The 23,779-nt window shown below is 38.7% G+C and overlaps 1 protein-coding gene across 1 annotated transcript in view; it reads right to left on the bottom strand.

Annotated features, from left to right (window-relative positions):
* Positions 1-8,259: 8,259 nt before the first annotated feature.
* Positions 8,260-23,779, bottom strand: part of grm7 (glutamate metabotropic receptor 7) — a 240,999-nt gene continuing 225,479 nt past the window's right edge. The window contains exons 9-10 of the mRNA XM_066698280.1: positions 23,461-23,707; positions 8,260-9,577 (exon numbers count right to left, since the gene is read on the bottom strand). Of these exons, the coding sequence (XP_066554377.1) occupies positions 9,528-9,577; positions 23,461-23,707 (297 nt within the window). The 3' untranslated portion in view covers positions 8,260-9,527. The remainder of the gene's footprint in view (positions 9,578-23,460; positions 23,708-23,779) is intronic.

The raw sequence follows: 23,779 nt of genomic DNA, 5'->3' as shown, positions 1-23,779 counted from the left end.
ATACAGTCTATAAACATACCTTGTTCAAACAAGAAGACGGATGTTACAGTACAGACATTTAATTTTTCCTTATTTGTTTTGCTACGGCTGGCGTTGTCCCACTATGATCTCAATGGAACATGCCGTGTAACTGGTTTAACCACACGCACTTTTGAAGAACATTCTATGATTCTTTTTAATTACACTTAGTCATTATCCAGGCATTTCAAGTTTCAATGAGGCAATGACACTCTTCTGATTAATTCTAACTTCATATTTTTTGAGAATTCAATAGACTGTCATAAACTCTGTGGATGAGTGTCATATTTAATTACATGTTATGAAGCTTCCTCTTCTGTACCATGCTCCTACTTATTATGCATTTCAGTAAGGAATTAGCATATTTTCCATTTTTCCATGAAAGGGCAATTTCAGGCCATTCTGTGTAAAGTATCCACATGAGACACATTCTCGAACAATCTCCAAAAGAAGCACTACATATGGCCGTGCCTTGCATGTTAAATATTGATCCTAAGAGAGAAAATACAAAGGGTGGCTGACTGATGTGAGAGAATAATATACCTGAAGAACTTTTTCTTCAGAAATCTCTTACATTCTTGTCTATAAACTTACCAAATCATTGATGTAAATTCTCTTTAAATGTGTATTTTAGAGAGACTCGATCAGGCTGTTTTATAGAAAAACACATTATTTCATGTTATATTTATATATATTATTTTAATATATATTTTATATAGTACTGTGCAAAAGTTTTAGGCAGATGTGAAAAAATGCTGTAAAGTAAGAATGCTTTCAAAAATAGACATGTTAATAGATTATATGTATCAATTTACTAAATGCAAAGTGAGTGAACAGAAGAAAAATCTACATTAAATCCATATTTGGTGTGACCACCCTTTGCCATTTTGTAGGCATATAGTCAGGTGTATGATTAAATAATTATACCAAACAGGTGCTAATGATCATCAATTCAATATGTAGCTTGAACCACAATCATTAACTGAAACAGAAACAACTGTGTAGGAGGAATAAAACTGGGTGAGGAACAGCCAAACTCGGCTAACAAAGGTGAGGTTGCTGAAGACAGTTTACTGTCAAAGGTCATACACCATGGCAAGACTGAGCACAGCAACAAGACACAAGGTAGTTATACGGCATCAGCAAGGTCTCTCCCAGGCAGAAATTTCAAGGCAGACAGGGGTTTCCAGATGTGCTGTCCAAGATCTTTTGAAGAAGCACAAAGAAACGGGCAACGTTGAGGACTGTCGACGCAGTGGTCGGCCAAGGAAACTTACTGCAGCAATCAGAAGATGTCCAGCAGTGCCATCAGCTCAGAATTGGCAGAAACAGTGGGACCCTGGTACACCCATCTACTGTCCAGAGAAGTCTGATCAGAAATGGCCTTCATGGAAGACTTGTGACCAAAAAGCCATACCTCCGACGTGGCAACAAGGCCAAGCGACTCAACTATGCATGAAAACACAGGAACTGGGGTGCAGAAAAATGGCAGCAGTTGCTCTGGACTGATGAGTCCAAATTTGAAATATTTGGCTGTAGCAGAAGGCAGTTTGTTCGCCAAAGGGCTGGAGAGCGGTACACGAATGAGTGTCTACAGGCAACAGTGAAGCATAGTGGAGGTTCCTTGCAAGTTTGGGGCTGCATTTCTGCAAATGGAGTTGGGGATTTGGTCAGAATTAATGGTCTCCTCAATGCTGAGAAATACAGGCAGATACTTATCCATCATGCAATACCATCAGGGAGGCATCTGATTGGCCCCAAATTTATTCTGCAGCAGGACAATGACCCCCAAACATACAGTGAAAGTCATTAAGAACTATCTTCACCATAAAGAAGAACAAGGAGTCCTGGAAGTGATGGTATATCCCCCACAGAGCCCTGATCTCAACATCATTGAGTCTGTCTGGGATTACATGAAGAGAGAGAAGCAACTGAAGTTGCCTAAATCCACAGAAGAACTGTGGTTAGTTCTCCAAGATGTTTGGGCCAACCTACCTGCCGAGTTCCTTCAAAAAATTTGTGCAAGTGTACCTGGAAGAATTGATGCTGTTTTGAAGGCAAAGGGTGGTCACACCAAATATTGAGTGATGTAGATTTTTCTTCTCTTCACTCACTTTGCATTTCGTTAATTGATACATATAATCTATTAACATGTCTATTTTTGAAAACTTTCTTACTTTACAGCATTTTTTCACACCTGCCTAAAACGTTTGCACAGTACTGTATATATAAGGGGAAATATCTTGGTTAGGCCTTCATCCTGATGACATATACAGTATATATAGGTAAAAAGATTTTGTCCCATTAGTATTGTGCATATGCTTTTATCTTCATAAGTCAACAGCATGTGTGAATGTGTTTCTTTTTGTACTACATATTTTGTATCTGCATATTAGTTACAAGAATATACATGTGTGAAAATATAAGGTGAGGAGAGTTCATAGTCCATAGATTAGGGGGCAACATTCCAAAACGGTCAACTGATTTTTAATTACCTTCTTGTTGAAGCATAAGGGATTGACTTTCTCTGCTACTTCATTTACAGGCGCTTTCCTGTGTCAATAAACACAGGTCTGCCAGCTCACAATCCTAACGCCTCTCTGGGGCCCTGTGATGATGAAGATGGATATGAAAGCTCAGAGGCAAGCCTGATGGGGCAGATGATAAGTTAAATGGACCTGATGGTGCAAGAACCACTTTTGAACTAGCTTGCTTATGCCTGAACAGATTTACCTGGACCAAAGTGAATTGTATAACAGATGATGGAAAGGCTTCAGTTTACTGGGCTAGGATGCACTCTGCACCTGAATCATTTATCCCTTTGGTTGATAACTTTCCATTAAAATCAGCTTTCCAGATTCCAATAAAGAGCAGTGGATTGCAGATGAGCATTTACACTTACTTAAACACTGCGGGGACAGTGCAGAGTGCCTGCTTATTTTTATTCTGAGTGAGAGAATCCTGAATACTGATCATAAAGAATGGAGACAGTAATATTGTCAGAAGAGTCAGAAGAGTTATCATCAACTTCAGGAGGTGACCTTATGGGAAATGACCCAGGATTCTGAGGAGCTTGTAATATATTGATCTGGTATATTCCAACTCACTCCATGTTTGATCTATTATTAGTAGTTATTATAACTTTGTCTTTGATTTGATTTGAAATGTATCTATTTTTAGTTCTATTTGATCAAATGATGAGGAGTAACTTATATGATAACATTACAATATGTGAAACTCACATTTTTTTAAATATTACAAAACATGAATGGCTCTGGTGCCAAGACCTCCTCAGTACGGTACAATACCTCTTCACTGTCACCATAAATCTTCATTTATCAACGAACCGCTGCAGTGACAACAAATAGGGAGAGATTAATCTAAGACCTTCCAATTGAGATTTTGTAGATGGAATACAATTTAATTTCACACTTGAAAACGATTTGCTTTTATCTTTGGAGGGTCTGTGATTGCTGTATATATACACACACACACAGTAACCAAATATCCTTTTACAGGTGTGTTACACAATTAGACAAATCTAACATGTAATCAAGCAAATGTACAACATATGGATTAATACAATAGTTTAAAACCATTCCAACCCTAACCCCAAAAAATAAAAGACAAAGTAAAAATAAGATACTTATTTGTTTACCTTTCACTTTTGTAAGTGAAAACCTGTATCTTAAGAAACATACTATCCAGTCTGACTTTAAATGTTCACAAATTTTCAGCTTCAACCACATCACTGGGGAGTTTGTTCCAGATTGTGACAACTCTCTGCGTGAAGAAGTGTCTCCTGTTTTCTGTCTTGAATGCCTGGAAACCCAATTTTCATTTGTGTCCCTGGGTGCGTTTGTCCCTGCTCATCTGAAAAAGCTCTTCTGGTTTGATGTGGTCGATGCCTTTCATGATTTTGAAAACTTTAATCAAGTCCCGATGTAGTCCCCTCTGTTTCCAGGGTGAAAAGGTTCAGTTCCCTCAGTCTCTCCGAGTAGGACATTCCCTTCAAACCTGGAATAAGTCTGGTTGCTCTTGGCAAATTGTGATGTTATTAAACAACAAAAAACAGAGGTTAAGCTGCAATGAATTTAAATCACTTATTCAGTGAGTATTATGAAGATAGCAGCATATTTTATTTAGACACAGAAAAATTAATTTCACAATTATTATAAAGTTTCCATCTAGAACAGAAAGAAGTGTTAGAACCATAAACATATGAGAGAGCTCAAACAATATTTCTGGCAGAATCAGCACGTAAGGTGTGTTTGAGGTTCTGTTGGTATTTTCCATTTCTAGCCGCTTTATTTAGATTCCCCTGTACACTTCTTTCATTTTAATATCTATTGGTATTAATTTATAGTTTGCCATTTATTTTTATATTTAAATGTTGTGGTGTATTCGTATCATTGGCATCTTTGTTTTTGCTTTTGGTGAGCATTACCTATTTCACTCTCTCGAGTCAGGTGAGCCCGGTCAATGCTACCTGCTGTCACAAGTACTGGAGTGTGGCCAGGGCTCTGGACTCTGGAGCGGAGGGTCTTGGGTTCAGTCCCAGGTGGAGGACACTGCTGTTGTACCAATGTACTTTTATCTAGATTGCCTCAGTAAATCCCCAGCTATATAAATGGGTCATTGTATGTAAACACACTGTGATATATTGTAAGTCACCCTGGATAAGGGCGTCTTCTACGATATGTCATAATAATAATAATAATAATAATAATCATACTATAATGCTGCCTCCTCCGCATGAGCTGCTGACACAGCCTGCTCCACGGCATCACACTCTCATCTGTAGTGAGCACTTGATTATTGCTGCTTACAGCTGATCATTACAGAGTTTATAGTCTTTGTGAGAGAAGCATTCTTCATAAATACCAACACAACCACCATGTCAGAGACAACTCATACTCTTGTCTTTAGTCACCATGTACCAATATACACCCTGTTTATTAATCTCATATTTTAAGATTCTAACCACAGAAAAATATATAAATAATATTTGTTGAAATTAGTGTGAAACTGACATTTTCAAATTACCTTTGTTCTTGCACACGGTAATTTCTTTAGTTCATCTGCATTTTTTTTATTTTGCATCTGGTATATTATACTAAATAAAAGGTGATGTTGGACTGTCTACTAAAACTGCCCCCCCCCAAAAAAAAAAAAAATATATATATATATATATATATATATACACATATATATACATATACACTCACCTAAAGGATTATTAGGAACACCTGTTCAATTTCTCATTAATGCAATTATCTAACCAACCAATCACATGGCAGTTGCTTCAATGCATTTAGGGGTGTGGTCCTGGTCAAGACAATCTCCTGAACTCCAAACTGAATGTCTGAATGGGAAAGAAAGGTGATTTAAGCAATTTTGAGCGTGGCATGGTTGTTGGTGCCAGACGGGCCGGTCTGAGTATTTCACAATCTGCTCAGTTACTGGGATTTTCAGGCACAACCATTTCTAGGGTTTACAAAGAATGGTGTGAAAAGGGAAAAACATCCAGTATGCGGCAGTCCTGTGGGCGAAAATGCCTTGTTGATGCTAGAAGTCAGAGGAGAATGGGCCGACTGATTCAAGCTGATAGAAGAGCAACTTTGACTGAAATAACCACTCGTTATAACTGAGGTATGCAGCAAAGCATTTGTGAAGCCACAACACGTACAACCTTGAGGCGGATGGGCTACAACAGCAGAAGACCCCACCGGGTACCACTCATCTCCACTACAAATAGGAAAAAGAGGCTACAATTTGCACAAGCTCACCAAAATTGGACAGTTGAAGACTGGAAAAATGTTGCCTGGTCTGATGAGTCTCGATTTCTGTTGAGACATTCAGATGGTAGAGTCAGAATTTGGCATAAACAGAATGAGAACATGGATCCATCATGCCTTGTTACCACTGTGCAGGCTGGTGGTGGTGGTGTAATGGTGTGGGGGATGTTTTCTTGGCACACTTTAGGCCCCTTAGTGCCAATTGGGCATCGTTTAAATGCCACGGCCTACCTGAGCATTGTTTCTGACCATGTCCATCCCTTTATGACCACCATGTACCCATCCTCTGATGGCTACTTCCAGCAGGATAATGCACCATGTCACAAAGGTCGAATCATTTCAAATTGGTTTCTTGAACATGACAATGAGTTCACTGTACTAAACTGGCCCCCACAGTCACCAGATCTCAACCCAATAGAGCATCTTTGGGATGTGGTGGAATGGGAGCTCCGTGCCCTGGATGTGCATCCCACAAATCTCCATCAACTGCAAGATGCTATCCTATCAATATGGGCCAACATTTCTAAAGAATGCTTTCAGCACCTTGTTGAATCAATGCCACGTAGAATTAAGGCAGTTCTGAAGGCGAAAGGGGGTCAAACACAGTATTAGTATGGTGTTCCTAATAATCCTTTAGGTGAGTGTATATATATATATATATATATATATATATATTACTCATTATCATTGTACCACTTGAGACCAATATATATATATATTTTTCATAAGTAATCAGACACAAGCAACTGCTGCAATCAGAACTACACTAATTGTACATAAGTCTGTGTACACAAAGACAGACATAAATTGCACTTTTCATTGAGCAGAGGCATACAGTGAGTGCATGTTCAGCAAACGAAATGTAATTAACCTCATTGTAAGCAAGATGTCTGTTTGCATTTGACAATAACAACGAACAAAGATCGCCAGAGCCATACACTCTATATGAAGATGAAAAGCATCTCACCGTGACGTTCCCAGAGCTTGCCTTTCTGGTTGTCTTGATGACTGCAAACATCGTTCCATGGCTGATGCTCTTTGATGGGAGTTTAGACAATGCGGGCAGAAAAATAATAATTTCACAAATAAAAAGGTATAAATCATGCATTTTAAAGCATAGCAGTGATTATGCAATAGGAAGGATAACTACAAGTAGAGGCCCTGAGTACAGCATGGAGGGAAATATCTTGACTAATCCGCTACTTTGCAGTTCTTTTGAATGGACTTGTTAAAGTGGAACTTCAAATATGAGAATAATTAAAACTGTAGAAAAAAAAAGGTCAAACTGCAAATTTAAAATATAGGATTATTAATCATATTCTAAAGGTTATTCTCTAAATGGAAACTCATAATGCCAATCACTTCATCCCTCGCTTAGTTTCATATATGTCTTAGGACAGGGGTGGGGGCACAGTTGGAGAGGCCCGTTTCCATTTCTGTTCATACTTGACTAAACCCTTTTGTCGGTTGTGTTAAATAACCCTTGATAATTGCTTGTAGAGAAACATGTAATTGAATTGCGCTCTTTCACTTTTCAGGCCATACCAGGCATACCTGCTCAGGGACTGGCTTTATCCATGGTGTATGCCATCACAATCCTTCCTGCTAACACGTTTTCTTTCTCGTTTGCTTTTGGCTTAACCACTCAGCCAATGTGTGCACAGTGAGATCTGTGCACATAGCTGCAGCATTAAAATACCAGACTGTAGCATCTGCTTTGGAGGTCAGAGTTATGCTAACATTTCAACTGCCTGGACATAGATGTACGCAGCACCCTGCACCCTGCACCCTGCAATGTCACTATGGGACTTTTAGTGCAGGGGACATCTAAGGCAAAATTAATGCAATTGCACATTTGTAACTTGTGAACTTCATATTCAGTCATACTAAAAGGCACATAAATTACAATTTGTTTTAATGGTGGCATTTAGAGGGCTGTCACAGTTCTCTATTCTTATTTCTGGCTGTTACATGTAGAAAAAATCTCACTCCTTCCCCGTGTCCTAGGTGAGTCAAATCACAGCTCTCGGTTTCACTTTGTTACCATGGCAAAAAATAGACAGAGACTTTGAGCCAATAGGTAAATAAATGGATAAATCAACAGAACTATAAACTGTACAGTCAAGTTTATTAATCAGATATAATCTTCGATTGTTCAGGAAACTGAGGGAACTGTCTACATTGGAGAGTGATGCTACTGGTTTGGCAGCACATTTTTCCATGTGCCAGGTGAGACAAGACCTGCACGTACATCCATATCTCAGGTGTGATTCCTACAGAGATTGTGGCATCAATATTTTTTTACTGTAAATGTAAATTAATGCTAACAATAATGTGTTTGCTAACGATTAGTATTACTAGGCAGCAATTGGTCTAAGGGTCCGACTGGACAAATCCACCCAAAAAACAAACAAACAAACAAACAAACACTTCAACACTTCTTTCTGCAGGGAATAAAAAAAGATAACCAAATGTTTTTATTTCATGTTGATACATTCTTGGACAATACCACGGTATACTTGCATGAGTGGCAAACATAAATGTCTTCCACAAAATTGGCACATAAGCAGCAAGGGCAACATAAATATACTTAGTACAAACAGTATAAAACATACATGCTTTTTTTTTTCTTTTTTTAATAATAATTCCTCTTCACAATTTTCCATAGTTGCGGGGCAATAAGAAACTCCAAGACAAATTAAAGCCATATTCCCCCTGTGTTAAAACATCTGAGAAATCATACAGAAAATGAAAAGAAGAAAAAGCTATCCAGAGCAGGCTGATTATCACAGCCTCGTTGTAAAATCTTTTTTAAACACCAAAAATATCAGGCATGCATTAGCAACTTCTACGTGAACACCTCATTACATCTGTAATACCATCCATCACTGTAGTTTAGTTAAAGCCAGTCAGACAAGGACTAGAACTTTCCGATAGTCACTCAAAACACAGTCGATGGTCAACATATTCCGACAAAGTATTCAAACACAACTATACAGAACTAATAGCTACGGAAGGATAGAAAAAAAAAGTTAACAAATGCACATTTTTTAAGAGTTAACTGGAAATCCCAAACCAAAGAAAAAAAAAGAAAAACAATGAAAGGAAAGCGACAGACATCTCTTAGAGAAGAATATGGCTTTAATCGTGTGCATCCAAGAAGCAAAAAAAAAGAAACAAAAGTGAAAAAACTAACAACAAAATAACAGGTATGCCAAACAAAAAAACTAAAAAATCATAAACTTTACAGGAAACTTGCAATTTGGAAGTACATGTAAAGACAAAAAAAAAAACGAGCCCCTCTGATGTTCCTCTTTGATGTGATGCACTTTAAGATCACTAAGTGGGTGGAGAAACTAGCTTTGTGATAATCAGAGAAGGCCTGAGTCTGGAGCTTCCTTGCAGTGCCAGTGGGTCTCCGTAATCCAAGAGGTTTTTCTTTTGTTTGTTCGATCAACCAAATATTTTTTTACGGTTTGTTTCTAAACGAGGAAAGTAGTCTTTTTTTTTGTTTTTGTTTTTTTCATGTTGTTTACAGAACTCGCCGACGTATTTCCATCGTCCACCTAAAATCTGCCAATTTCTTCTGGCCAAAAACACTCCTCTCGTGGGCCGCCAGTTCTGTGCGGGACAGGAAATAGCCTTTTCTTTTGCCAAGGGGCAGGAGACCAAGCATCCTCATGGGTCACTTCCTTCCCTTGCTGGCACCCCTTAGATAACAAGGTCATTGTAGCTGACGTACTTCTTCTTTGCTGCAGGACCTGAGAGAAGAGCACAAAGCATTAGGATATTAGGGCAATTGCATCACACACCCTAAGTATTGAGCAACCTCAGTATTGAATACTGCAGCCCTTTACTTGTGGATCGACTTTGAGACTTCATGGTTAATTTGTCTAATACCCTTAAACTCCAGGAACACTTCAATGAGAAACTAAGGCAACTTATAAGGTTTTTCTCGAAAATACCTGCCTTATCCAAACACAAATACACAGGTATTTGTTTAATTGCCAACAGAAATATCTGGCTTTGTTTAGTTTAGTTGTAAGAATTAATTCACTTCTTCATATAAAAAAGTATGTTTAACAGTCATGCATTGGAACTTGTTTTGAAATGCCATTTATGATCTACAAGTGTATGAAAGACTAAAGTTAAATCTTAACTTGTGTGTTTCAGAATTTCTGTGATGCTCCAGATTTCAAAGTATAGTTAAAGAGCTTAATTTGTGGCTCAATCAGAAAAGGTTTTCTGGTGGATAATGACATTTGAAACATTGGTACATTCTCTACTCTCATATAATCAGAGGCGATTCTAGGGTATGTGGGGCCCCAGGAAAAATAATTCCTGACGGTGATGCTACGTGGGGGGGGGTGGAGTTTTGTTCCGTGAGAGGGGGGGGGGCGGGTGCAGCGGAGTTTTCTCCCGAGAGAGCGGGGGAGGGGGGGTTCGCGGTGGACCGAGGGGGGGGGGGGGGGGGTTCCCATTTGGGGGCCCCCCCTCAGCCCGGGGCCCCAGGCAATTGCCTAGGATGCCTACCCCTTTGCGACACCCCTGCATATAATCACTGTACCTGATGTTGTTTTAATACAATTAAACTTTCACAAACCACAGTACGAGCATAGAAACTTTGAGTGGTAGTTGTCCTTGCCCATTGGTTTTATATGGTGTCACTGCTGTTGAATGCAGGAGGACATACAGTAAAATGTCTTAACATTACCAAAAAACACCTTAAATAAATACCTTCAATGAGTGTTTAAACAGAATGTGTACAGCAACCATAAAAAATGTATTTGCTGAAGGTTATCTAGAGTAATCAATGGAGAAAACCTTTTTATCCCAAGATGTTACATTTTTCATGCTGTATAGCTGCAAGAGAGTGATTACACAAGGGAATACTGATCTGGCATTAGTTCAGAAGAGAAAATATGAAAAAAGATAAAGAAATATTCGAATCAATTGTATAAATCTTCATCCTGCCGTTACAACTAATTTAAAAAAAAAATCTAAATAAACACGCACACACTAAAGGAGAGTGTATCTAAATGAAGACATCATCATTAATGTTTTTTGCATTTCAATACCTATGAATGAGCCCCTGCCTGATTCTGCAGCTGTCTTTGTTTGTGTAATTACTCTGAAGTGACAGTTGAAGAATGTACTTCATAGCAGATCCCTTCACTGGGCTGTGGGGGTCTAATGGCAGAAGCAAGTGCTGGCGGTAGGGGAGCCCATGCGGGTAGCATCCTGCTCTAATCAGCAGGAGAGTGCAGAAGAGTTAGTTTGTGAGCCTGCCACACAAACACACCAATTATCAGGAATTGCATACTTTATTATTGTTGGTTTCTACTGAGAATTAGGACTGGCAGAGCAACATGAAGGATCCATTCTTAGACATTATTCACATCCATTTTCTCAGTTGCCTCACCAGTCAAATAATTCATATTCTCTTTGAATCTGTTCTCAAGTTACGCTTGTGGGTGTCCTCTGTGTATTGTACATCTCAACCAATGCTTACTAGTAAATAAAAATAAGTAAAGAGTTTTCCAAGAATGGATTGAAATTATTAAATGAAATGTAGCCCATTTGTAAGGCTTTCTAATCACTGTTAGGTAACACTGATCTAGATACATACATTTCAGTTTATGGTAATTCCTGGTGAACTAAGGATGTGTGCTAAGGGGATTGATATGTCCCACATCTCTTCTTTGTATGCTTTAATAGCAATCCTGTTGAACAAAAATGTTTGATCTAGATTACAGAGCGCACGTTTGTCTCTCTTATCTAAACGGGATAAGAGCTATCCCAATGCAATGCCTAAAGGAAACTATTGCTTCTTGATACACCATGAACAGCAGAGATAGAAAACGCACCAACACAATCCATCAAAAGACAGTCGTGATCCCACGTCTTTCAGGAATTTTCCTGCATCTTCCAAAGATGAAAGTGATACTGCAAATTGATTAAAATTAGTCTGCTTAACATTGCATGCCCGAATTTCTTAATGCTACACTATAAGATACTTGTATCTTATCGTATTTGAATATGCAAATCTCAGAAGCATCACCACTAAACCAGACGTGTTTCCAGATTTATAAATCATTGATTACTGCAGTTCAATGGAAACAAACTGTAAATCATACAACCTTATTTTGCCAAATATATAAATACATTTTATAGACCTTCCTAATTGAGAAATGTAGGCTTGTGATATAGAAGTTGTCTTTGAGAGGAGACAGCTTTGAAGCTTACAATACAGTCCTGTGCTCAACAAAGCACGACAGATAAAGTGTACAAACGAGAGGAGCCCATTCGACCCATCGTGCTTGTTTGGTGTCCATTAATAACTAAGTGATCCATCGCTGGGTAGTTTGTTCCAGATTTTCCAGAAGTTAAAACTAGCGATTTGGAATAGGACAACCTGGGAGTGAAAAACTCTAGGAGTTGAAATTCAGGAAGATTGGAAGACAATTAAGTTAAAACTGAAACACAATTTCTACACCAAAAACATCCTGGAAGCTTGATGACCAAGTCCTCAAGTCATCGCAGCCTGCCATGCCTCCCTGCTGAACATTTGCTTAATGGAACCTCATTGAACCACTCAGGTACCACATTTTCAAGTACTATTCAAACGATTTGATAAATCACATTTACACTACCAGTCAAAAGTTTTAGAACCCCCCATTTTTCCAATTTTTAAGTCCAGTGCATAACCTGAAATGGTACAAAGGTAAGTGGTAAACTGCTAGAGGTAAAAAAATAAAGTTTAGGTTACCAAAAACTGAAAAATGATGTTCATTGCAGAGTTATTTACTGTGTTACTACACCCTCTTAAGCATTATTTGGCAGTGTTACGCGCAGTCCTAAGTACTCATGATAGATCATTTATCTGTTGCAACTTTTTGCTGTATTTTAGCATTAGCATCCTTTCAAGAGCCTTTACAAAACTAATATTATTATAAACAATATCAATAATAATAATACATATAATAATAATTTAATAAGATATTCATACAACCCTTAAACCTGTACCTTAGCTGTTGAATAGTGAACACCCATTTGATTTCATTAACTTTTCTTTATGCCTCTTTAGCGTAATTCCAGTAAAATAGAAGGAAGAAATACCTCTGTGAATTTAGCATTCATTGCACAAAGTGAAGGAAAAAAAATCCATCAAAAAGCTTAAATAAAACATAGAATCTTGAATGCTCCACTTCCGTCTTCACTCAGATATATTCCACAGGGCAGAGGATAGAAGACTTACAGTCGCCAGATTGTAGCTAATCTAATACTCATTACCACATGTTGTAACAGGAGCTGGCCAGCAGCATTTCAGGACTCAAGAGTGTCGGAGCTTTGGAAACTCATCTTGAATTTTAAACCTAAACTTAGCCTACCTCTCTGCTTGCAACACTATCTGCTGACACTATACTTGTCCAAAAAAAATAAAAGGAAATAGAAAAAGCACCATATAGGAGAATCTTTGAAGGACTCTATGAACAGATCTTTCCATCATCAGGGCACACTGACTTTTCTGAGTCCCTTTTTCCTTTACATTTTACAGTAAACAGCCTTCATGCTGTTTCTAATCTCTGACATAATTGCAGCAGCAAAAGTGAAATGATTGAAACTTCACAGTTGATCTGCAGCATTTCCGGGAAAGACAGGTAAATCTGAAAATGTAAGAATGATGGAAGGAAAGAAAAAGAGAGGGAATGAATGTCTATTTTCATTTTGCTAGGTCTTGAATATGCTGAAATTGAATGACTATGACCGTAAAATATTCATTGTGTAAATGAAAGGAATCAAAATTAATCCTGTAGCTATTACTGGATTTATTGTCACACAAGTATTCTAAACCCTTAAGCTCCAATAACAGAAGGGTCCCTTTGACCTGAAAATAATATATGTATGGAGTATCGATGCATGCCTTGTAATATCACTGTTATTTTTCTAAAGATTAAGTGTCTGCTTTTGCCCCCCTTAAAATATTTTTTTTATTTATAACCAAAAAAAATAATAATTTACAATCTTTAAAGTAAAGGTCACAGTGCAAAGGGACTATTAGTAATTTATTAGTTATGTTTTATATCTTACAGATAAATGTCACTGAAAGGGTAAGCAAATGTTGCACTAAACAATCTTTCTAAGAGATTCTATTCTCCAAAGTATACCTTTTTAAAGGCGGTTTCAATTAATCTCAACATTTATAGGGGAACTTCATTCTATTCTATTGATGTTGAAGGAAAAGCATCACTATAGCAATACAAAGGAGCAGAAATCTGTTCTTTAAACCTTAAAAGCATCTGAGATAAAGGCTTCTATATCCTAACAATCATTTAGTATAAAGACAGACAGGCCTCTTACCCTGTACAAAGCATATTTGTGTTCTCCTCGCCTCTTGTGAAGATGCATTTCCATTGTAAGCTTCCTCAATCACATCAATTCGCTACATATTTGTTAATAAGGACATGCAGGCACCTTGGCCCCATTTCAGTTCCTTCCAATTCACATTCTCCAGGGGAGATCAGGACAGGAAAGAAAATAAAACATTAAGCAAAATATCCCTACAGGACAGTTTAATTTGGAAAATGGGAGCAAGACAGACTCTTCAAGTTGACCCCTGTAACAGATCTCATTTCTTTTGGCAGCCAGCACATGACACAGAATGGCTGCTTTTACATTTGGTCGCTAATTAATTTTCTGAAAGCTATTATCTATCCCTGTAAACCTAGGCCTCCATCATTTAAGTAACTGGCACAATAAATGTCTTAATGGGTCTCTTCACTGATTCAATTCAGAAGAGGCGGCTAGTTCACAGCTTGGCAACGTGGCACCAGTTGAAGTCTGAATAATGCAACTGTGAAGATGCCATGCCAACAGTTTCTCCACCATACCCAGGAGACTTGCTCTGCCAAGCCTGGGTCTATCCCTTGAGAAGACTGTTGTTTCTTACATCCATAATATAAATCTCTGGTTAACCTTTGGAGTGTGTAAGCATAACATCATATTTACATCATGCATGTACTATACATAATTAACAGAAAGAGGGATGAGGATGTATGATAATCACAAACTGATATACTGAGCACCAGCAGGAAAGTACCTCAGCCACACTGTTTTTTTTTTCTCTTAGCAGTTCTGCACACTGCATTTGCATTAACTTAATTGAGTCTATTTATCAAATGCATTTCTTGTGTTTTTTAGCATTTCATTTATTTTATTACTTCACACTTGGGGCATAAAACATGTTGCAAAACAAAAATGTAATCCTGTATAACACATGTATACTTCTTTGTATATACATATTCTATTTTCTTACTTATATCTTTGATGTGGTGGTTCAATTATTATTTATTTTAGAAAATGGGTGATACAAAATACAGGACAGAGAACAGAGTGCACACCCTACATTTAACTGCTCTGTTGAAAAGACACAGTTCTTAGCACTAGCTGCTTTTCCCTGAATAGAGATATGTATCTTTTCAAACAACATTAGATAGATAGATAGATTATTAATGTTCACCAATTTGCAAAGAACGCTGTGAAAACCCTCATAATTCATTCAGCTCCCTACTCCTTAATCCAGGGCTATCACTTTTCACTGATAACTATTAGAATTATATTCACTCCTTAAATCTAACCATAATCTGAACATACTGTGAAAAGCAAGAGCAGTGCTCGGGAATAAAAATCTTCACTGAACAAAAAACAAAAAAGGATATGAACTGCTGGGAAACGCACACAGATCTCCTGTGCCCCTTCAGTTGGTGATTTCCACAGACACCATCAGAGAAGAGCATTCTCCACTCTAACTTGTCGTCCGTTTTACACATGATTAACACCAAACATCAGTAATAAACTGGACAAATAATTGTTTGACAGATGGATCATCCTCTCAGCCTAGGTGGGTCTCTGGCACCTGTGCCTCTGTGGAGCTGGTAAAGGAGATCCCCTACAGGTCAGATTAGGCACAGACACTGCACCCTGATTGCAAGTTCTCTTTGCAAATGTTCTCTTTTGCAAAAGTGTAGCATGTCGCAGGGTGGGCATTGGTCTCTCTCCTCCTACACCTGTGTCTCTTTGCTGAGTTCTGTGTTCTGCTAAGTTCATTGTTGAACCCTCACAGTTTCTTTAGATTTGTACTCATGGGTGAGCTTTCTCTAAATAAGGGACATCTTAATATGGGACATGGCCATCTAATGTTTTTTTTTTTTTTTAAGCAAAATCTGTTTGCAGAACAAAGAGATAGCCAGTAAGAATAGTTTCTCTGCCTGTTTCCAGCATTTTCACCTTTCATAGCAAAATATGTACTGGGACAGCTACAGCTGGTGCAGCTTCATCCATACATTCATTCGAGCACATGTAGAGGAAAGATCCCATTCCCCCCGGCATTCACAGTGCAGTTCCTTCCAGCCAATGAATCTTTAATAATCCCAGCAAAAATAAGAATGTAATGCTTCCAGAGATATTCATATTTCAGTTTGCCAAGAGCCTGTGGAAGTTCATGGAAAATACAGAAGTATTTGGGACAGGAAGTCTAGCTCCAAGAGAAGTTGCCTCCCTCTGTTCTCAGTAGAATAGCCTCTCCTCTTTTAAATGCTGGTTTCCGAGTCCACCTGTCACTACTGAAATTTGAATATTTCTACACTGTCAGCAAATTGGTTAATTTAACCTTTTCCCTCTCTGAAAATCTAGCTGACTGTAAAGCTAAGCTCTCTATGTAAGCTTGAGTAACTCTCATTCCACAGACAGGGTTTGGTTTTGGTCTTCACTCAGATGCATATCACATAGTGCATATAGTCTAATATAGTTTTGGCCACTAGGATGCCACTTCCTCTAACTGCATGTCTGCAAATAAAAAGGGCAGACTGTTCTTCCATCAGTTTCCACAGTTGACTAAATATGCAGAATAATATGTGCAGACTTTTCAAAGGGCTTGTCTGGTGAAATGGAGATCATTTCATGGCAAACACAATCCTTCAATCTGGCCAGTATGTATGGGTTTTTCATGATATACCACCGGCAATGTACACTCACCTAAAGGATTATTAGGAACACCTGTTCAATTTCTCATTAATGCAATTATCTAACCAACCAATCACATGGCAGTTGCTTCAATGCATTTAGGGGTGTGGTCCTGGTCAAGACAATCTCCTGAACTCCAAACTGAATGTCTGAATGGGAAAGAAAGGTGATTTAAGCAATTTTGAGAGTGGCATGGTGTTGGTGCCAGACGGGCCGGTCTGAGTATTTCACAATCTGCTCAGTTACTGGGATTTTCACACACAACCATTTCTAGGGTTTACAAAGAATGATGTGAAAAGGGAAAAACATCCAGTATGCGGCAGTCCTGTGGGCGAAAATGCCTTGTTGATGCTAGAGGTCAGAGGAGAATGGGCCGACTGATTCAAGCTGATAGAAGAGCAACTTTGACTGAAATAACCACTCGTTACAACCGAGGTATGCAGCAAAGCATTTGTGAAGCCACAACACGTACAACCTTGAGGCGGATGGCCTACAACAGCAGAAGACCCCACCGGGTACCACTCATCTTCACTACAAATAGGAAAAAGAGGCTACAATTTGCACACGCTCACCAAAATTGGACAGTCGAAGACTGGAAAAATGTTGCCTGGTCTGATGAGTCTCGATTTCTGTTGAGACATTCAGATGGTAGAGTCAGAATTTGGCGTAAACAGAATGAGAACATGAATCCATCATGCCTTGTTACCACTGTGCAGGCTGGTGGTGGTGGTGTAATGGTGTGGGGGATGTTTTCTTGGCACACTTTAGGCCCCTTCGTGCCAATTGGGCATCCTTTAAATGCCACGGCCTACCTGAGCATTGTTTCTGACCATGTCCATCCCTTTATGACCACCATGTTCCCATCCTCTGATGGCTACTTCCAGCAGGATAATGCACCATGTCACAAAGGTCGAATCATTTAAAATTGGTTTTTTGAACATGACAATGAGTTCACTGTACTAAACTGGCCCCCACAGTCACCAGATCTCAACCCAATAGAGCATCTTTGGGATGTGATGGAACGGGAGCTTCGTGCCCTGGATGTGCATCCCACAAATCTCCATCAACTGCAAGATGCTATACTATCAATATGGGCCAACATTTCTAAAGAATGCTTTCAGCACCTTGTTGAATCAATGCCACGTAGAATTAAGGCAGTTCTGAAGGCGAAAGGGGGTCAAACACAGTATTAGTATGGTGTTCCTAATAATCCTTTAGGTGAGTGTATATGGCACACAACACAAGAGGAGATATAAGCTTTCCTTTGCTACATATCAGAAGAATGGGCTAATTTAGCACTAGGGCGTCAACGTATAGCCCTTGACAGACACAGGACAGGGTTTCCTCGATTATTTAACTTCATGTTGCCCATGACTACCTATTTATTCAGTCGGCATTACAAAGTACTACTTTTGCTGAACGCATTTCATAATTAAATTAAATAAGATTGCATTGGTAGATTAAAAAAAACAAAAGGTGCTGAATTGGTATGTAGTGTTACTGAGGTGGTAAGAAAAACAGACTTTAGCCCTGTTAAGAATTACAACTGCTTTATGTATTATAAACTTAGTTTACTGTTAAATGTTTTATTAAAAATAACAATAGCTTTATTACAGATTGTATGGTTGGAGGTAAATGTATAAGTAAAGTCTTGTTATACTACAGCCACATTCACTGAACCCTAATGTTCCAGGGCTAGTAAACATCTGGCAGCTGTTTATACTGAGGTTAATGCTTTTAAAATCTCTATCAGAGACAACCATGGACACCTGAAAGTATACTGACACACAACAGAGCGCGCAGGACGATAGCTTCTGATTATAGCATGAGGTAGAGAAAGTGGAAAGTGTCAGTATGGCTGCTCAGTGTCAACAGCTTGGGCCCAATTCCTGCTTTAGATGGAGAGGTGGGCTGAACACAGGAACAGAAATACACAAACAGGAATACTACAGAGAGGTAGGAGTGGAACACAGGCTGACCACAAGAACAATGTAGGGGTCTGTATAGCAGGGGTCTGTAATTCTTCTCCTAGAGAAGAAACTCCAGTAGGCTGTATCGGTATCTTTAAAGATTAATTGAGAGAAACCTTGAAAATGTTTTGACTTGTACTTCTAGAACATTCATAAGAAGGATGACATTTGAAGCACAGCTGGTACAAGTAAGAAAAAAGACTGGAGTAAGAAAACAAGGAAAAAGCTTAATACAAGCACTACTTTATCCTGTAACGGAGGAAAGGAAATATCGGGCAACGCTTAAGCTTGTGATTTGAGTTCAGATAACCTCAAAGAAAAGCAATACTGATTTGCGTAAGCAGGCTGGCTTCAAAGGCCATGTGAGGAGAGAATCAGAGTTTAGACTAAACATCACAGACTGATGAACCCAGGATAGAAACCACAACTCCATTAATCAAATGCATAAATGTATTCCCCTCATGGTTTAAAAACAAGATGCATTCATCACAGCTCAGATTGCATTAAATATCATTCCTGATAGCCTTATGCAACCCTCCACTATTGTCACGGTGTCAAGGCCACACATTATGAACATTCAAGTACAACCTCTTTTGTGATTAAATAATGTAAGGAAGGGTTACACTCCAGTTTTTATGCAAGTCATTTGATGGTTTATGATTGGGCCCTTTTAATGGAAGTGTTTCATGGGGGGAGAAAAAAAAATCCAATAAAACCACACTCTCTAAAAGTGTGGTACCACTTAACAGCACTGATTTTCATTTTAACTTCATTGTTGATCACATTATTTTAATCAGCTTAGCTACTGCTGTAATGCATTAACAGCATTTGTAAATGTGTCTCTTATTAAATAAATATAGCAGGTTTCCAGCAAGAGGCGCACAGAAAATTGAAACAGCTGCCTATTTGCAAAGTCCATTCAACAAACAGTGGGATGAAAATCTGAGAGCCTTTTTATAACCGGGCAACAATATACTGCAATAAAGCACTCAAGAGTGTGCGAGTTATCATGCAGCTTTATCACATGCATGGTTTGGAAGATTAACAGGGTTATTTTTAAATCCTTTTCCTCCCAAGTAAAAGTATTTGAGTAATTGTGAAAGAAATGTAAATTAACACAGTAAACACAGTTTTGGAAAATTGTATTGTATTTGCAATGTAAACAAAAAGGATCAGGTTGTCTACTGCAGTTAAAAGATTGTGTTTAAGCTAAGCATGTCCACTTGGTCTTCTGTTCTAAAGGACACAAATGCATTTACACCAGGCAGACAAGGAGACCACATACCAAATATACACAATGATCTGCTCCGAAAGTCTGCTTTTACATTATTATTCAGTGTTGCTCTCCCAGTCCCCCCTTAAGGCCAATAATTGTATACAATAACTCACAAATCCAGTCTGTATGGGTTTTATCAATCAAATAATGTAACTTGGCCAATTGATTTCCATGTAGCTTTCAAATGAGGTGACACCAGTGATAAATCCACGAGTCTTTGCAAGCTTTCACCCCTGGCTAACTTGGCTGAATTCTCCTGCAATAAGCCCTTCGACGTTTCACACAGTGAAGCAGTCATTTTGACACGGGGGAGGCTGATAGCAAGGAGTAGTTAATGCCATCTGCCATTTGCTATTTAATTTCATCCTTGTTGCATATATTGAGAAATTTGCTACTAATTTTGCTGTTTCAAGAGACTTCTGTTTTTCCATAAACAATATTTATATGAAAAACACTTAAAAGCACTTCTCAAAGCTGACCCAACAGGATGTGTACAAAGGAGGTCATTTATATGTGGTATGTAACTGTGATCTACTTCCCTGTTCTGTTTCCTGTTGCTCCATGTTGAGGAGTCTTTTCAGAAGAAATGTCTTTTTAATTACATTAATTACATTACATTACAATTGCATTAATTACAAGCCCGAATAAAATTACACCAGAATTAGGAATAATAGCATGCACTTTAGAGGAAGAGCTGTATAAGCAAAGGTGTGTGTGAAGAAAAATATTGGGGATGGTTTTTTAGGAAAGATACAAGAAAAGCAAGGGGAAAAAAAGCCTTGAGGAGAAATATCAGAAAGTAAATGGGCAGAGAACCAGGATAACCCATCATGAGGCACACATAATTCAGTGTCTTCTACAGTATCTCCTTGAGGGAATATCCAGAGTGCTATTACTAGGAATCTCGCCAAATGCAATAGCTTCACAAGAAAGCCAGCCTCGATGCTACAGCAAATCCTCAGAAGAAAAATATTAAAAGGAAGACCCAAGTTTTCCCCTTAGACACAAAATCCCAGCGGGATTGGTTAGCAACACTCTTCTGAGATCCTGCTATTCATGGATTCCACCTCGAATTGAAGTCCTAACGCTTCAGTATATTTGCTTCCCCGGGCTGCGCTATAGATATCAAGGATGAGCAATGACAGAAACCTGATATTGAGGTATGCTGAGTCTTTAAAGCCAAGCTTGCTCCTGCACAGGATTGCCAAAATACCTTGAGCTTGCTACAAGGCTCTGGCATGCGTTAGGGGGCAGAAATCTGAACCAAATTGCATTTTAAATTGAAAGTGTAGGTGTTCATTTGAACATGGGGCAAGCAACACCTGTGCCCTTCTAGCATATACTTGGTCTCCAGACCAAAAAATAAAAGTAATAAAATACTTAGCATAGGGCTAGGTGTTGCAAGCAGAGCAGGGATCAGTGCAATGACACAATAAGTCAAGACAGAACTGCATTTTAGGAAGTGTATGCGTCTCCTGGAAGTATTTTATAGACATTTGACAGTATTCCTTTCTGAGGATGGGGGGAATATAAACCTAGCATTATTATTTATTTCTTAGCAGTTTTACATTACATGGATTGTGCAGGTCAGTACTGGGCTACTCACAAAGTGCTCTTGATGCCTGGCAGAAACATACATAATTTCTGTAATTATTTAATGCTGTCCTTACTGTGTTCACCATGTTATATACATTTTAATGTTTTTTCCTGGAATCTGTCAAACAAAGCAAAGTACCCATTTGTAAAAGAGTGAAAAGAACATAAGTTTGTTTAAAATTGACTTAAATTACAGTGTAATCATTAACTATCTACTTGCAGTCTTTACTGAGTGCAGTCAAAAACCGAAGATGAGTGCTGAGCTTTGAATAGCTGTGTTGTCTTTGTTCTATCAGTGGCTTTTCAAATACATAAAAAACTAAACGCAAAGTTATTCTTGTTTGCCTCTCCACTGCCCTTTAAGAAATTAAACAAGATCATATTCATCTCTCCCAAAATATGCATTTTGGTAGCTTATACAATTCTCATGGCTTTTTGTTTTTGCTCCTTTCATTTCATATAATTTTAGGTCCCATTTGCATGGAGTATTTAAGTTTCCACAGATTAATAAAAGCAGATTTCAAGCCAGCGTGGTTGAAATGCAGACAGTGGTCAGTCAGTTTCTTGATGCTGCAGTTTGTACAGCCTATAGTGTGAGGCCAAAGCACTGGGGGTCCTGTAGCTAACAGATGGAGTTCCTCTCCCAAATGGGGTTGAAAAACATACCGAGCAACAACAAAAACAAATTAGCAGTGTTTAAAATCAAGCCACTGCACTGCCTTCTTTTACAACACAGAGGCCAGGTCCAGCCATTACAGTGTCACTGACAGGAGAAGAAACTGGAGAGCACCAATTCCTGGTGTAGAGCAGGCCACAGTCAATGATATATAATTAATTTGAAAAGTGAATTTAATTTGGAGCACAAGGTTGTGCGCAGACCCTCAAAGTGGTTGTCATGGATTCCTTGCAACTTTGTTGTGACAGCAGTTCATTTAAAAACCAACTTGTTTATGAAAGGAGCAACAGAGCGGAACGTTGGCAGTATTGGGTCGTCGTTTTTTCTCCGCTATCTTCAGCCGCACTTTTATCATAGGGACACGAGATTGGGATGACAGCTACTTAGACTGAAATGAAGCGCTTACAGGTTTACAACCTGCCAGTAATGAGTGGGAGATGTTCTGCATTTTATGTTCAAATGAACAATAGAGCCTTTGAATTTAGTGCTCACTACGAGGATGACAGCTCCCAGTGATTTGCCCCAGTGACAGAAACCTCTTCCCAGCTATTCCCGGGCCCTTCCCATTCACCATGGACCGAATTCCCTCTAAAAATAATCTCTAAATAACGTGAGTGTTAGGGTCACCCACAAGATGAAACACTCAGCATGAAATATCCACAGAAAGGTGAACGAAAATTGTTATGCGAGGTGTTTTTAGCACAACATGTGGATTCCTCTTTTTGAATGACTGGATCTGAGTTAGCCTTGCAATTTGAAACTCTGTGCTAAAGAAACAAATATGAAGATAAAAAAAAAGGTGGAGAGGTTTGATCATTCAGACAATAGTAAACGTTCTGAATCCTGTATAACAAAAGCACTCAGACTTGTGGTTCCATGCAATTAAATCAGTTTAAGGATGAATGAAAGAAAAAGCTGCCAAAAAAAGGAAGCTCTGGAGGCAGAAATACACAGGGTGGAAACAAAAATAACAATTAAGCACCCAATACAGAAAATGCTTATGAAAAACCTGAGTGGACAAGGGATGTGACATAGCCAATGATGAACACGTACAGGTATGTTGTCGTCATCCAACTGCACTCTAATAAGCCTACCATCACTTACTGTTAGGGTCCACATTTTCACACAGCTCCGTCTTGGCCTCTCCGTTGGGCCTGTCGCTGGGCTTGTGAGAGAGCCGTGAGGACATGGTAGCTGCTGTGACCACCGCCTTGAAGCTGCGTTTCCTCTTCTGCACGTTGAGCTCCGGATGGAATATGATGATGTACACCTTCGGCATATAGAGCATCCCCAGGGCCACAGAAGCACTTAAGTTCATTGATATGGTAAGGGTGGTGGTTTGTATGTACAACTGAAAAGAAACAAAAGGGGGAGTATTAGAAAGGAACAAAGCCAGAACTAGAGCCCATGAGCTTTAACACCT

Source organism: Amia ocellicauda, chromosome 3 (assembly GCF_036373705.1).
Source record: "Amia ocellicauda isolate fAmiCal2 chromosome 3, fAmiCal2.hap1, whole genome shotgun sequence".
NCBI lineage: Eukaryota > Metazoa > Chordata > Actinopteri > Amiiformes > Amiidae > Amia > Amia ocellicauda.
The sequence above is the reverse complement of the archived record's forward strand: the minus strand, read 5'-3'. Positions and strand labels throughout refer to the sequence as shown.